Raw genomic sequence first — 359 nt, 5'->3', positions numbered from 1 at the left:
ACGGAAAACTCTCCACCTGGCGCCTCGACGTTCGACACCAGGTCCGCATGCATGCATGCATGCATGCATGCATGCATGCATGCATGCATGCATGCAGGCAACCAATCGCATGCATGCATGCATGCAGGCAGGCATGCATGCATGCAGGCGTGCAGGCAACCAACCACATGCATGCATGCATGCATGCAGGCAGGCAGGCAGGCATGCAGGCAGGCATGCAGGCAACCAACTGCATGCATGCATGCATGCATGCATGCATGCATGCATGCAGGCAGGCAACCAACTGCATGCATGCATGCATGCATGCATTCGTTGTATGGATGGTTGGATAGGGGGCGTTCGAAGTTTTTGTTTATTTT

The 359-nt window shown here is 54.3% G+C and overlaps 1 protein-coding gene across 1 annotated transcript in view; it reads left to right on the top strand.

Annotated features, from left to right (window-relative positions):
• Nucleotides 1-359, top strand: part of EMH_0091230 (uncharacterized protein) — a gene marked incomplete at both ends in the record, with an annotated part of 2,171 nt that overhangs the window by 697 nt on the left and 1,115 nt on the right. The window contains one exon of the mRNA XM_013501691.1: nucleotides 3-41. Within this exon, the coding sequence (XP_013357145.1) occupies nucleotides 3-41 (39 nt within the window). The remainder of the gene's footprint in view (nucleotides 1-2; nucleotides 42-359) is intronic.

The sequence above is a fragment of the Eimeria mitis genome, genomic scaffold, assembly GCF_000499745.2.
Source record: "Eimeria mitis Houghton genomic scaffold, Emh_scaff7368, whole genome shotgun sequence".
Taxonomy (NCBI): Eukaryota; Apicomplexa; class Conoidasida; order Eucoccidiorida; family Eimeriidae; genus Eimeria; species Eimeria mitis.
Note: the sequence above shows the minus strand (reverse complement) of the source record. Positions and strands in the feature narration are given on the sequence as shown.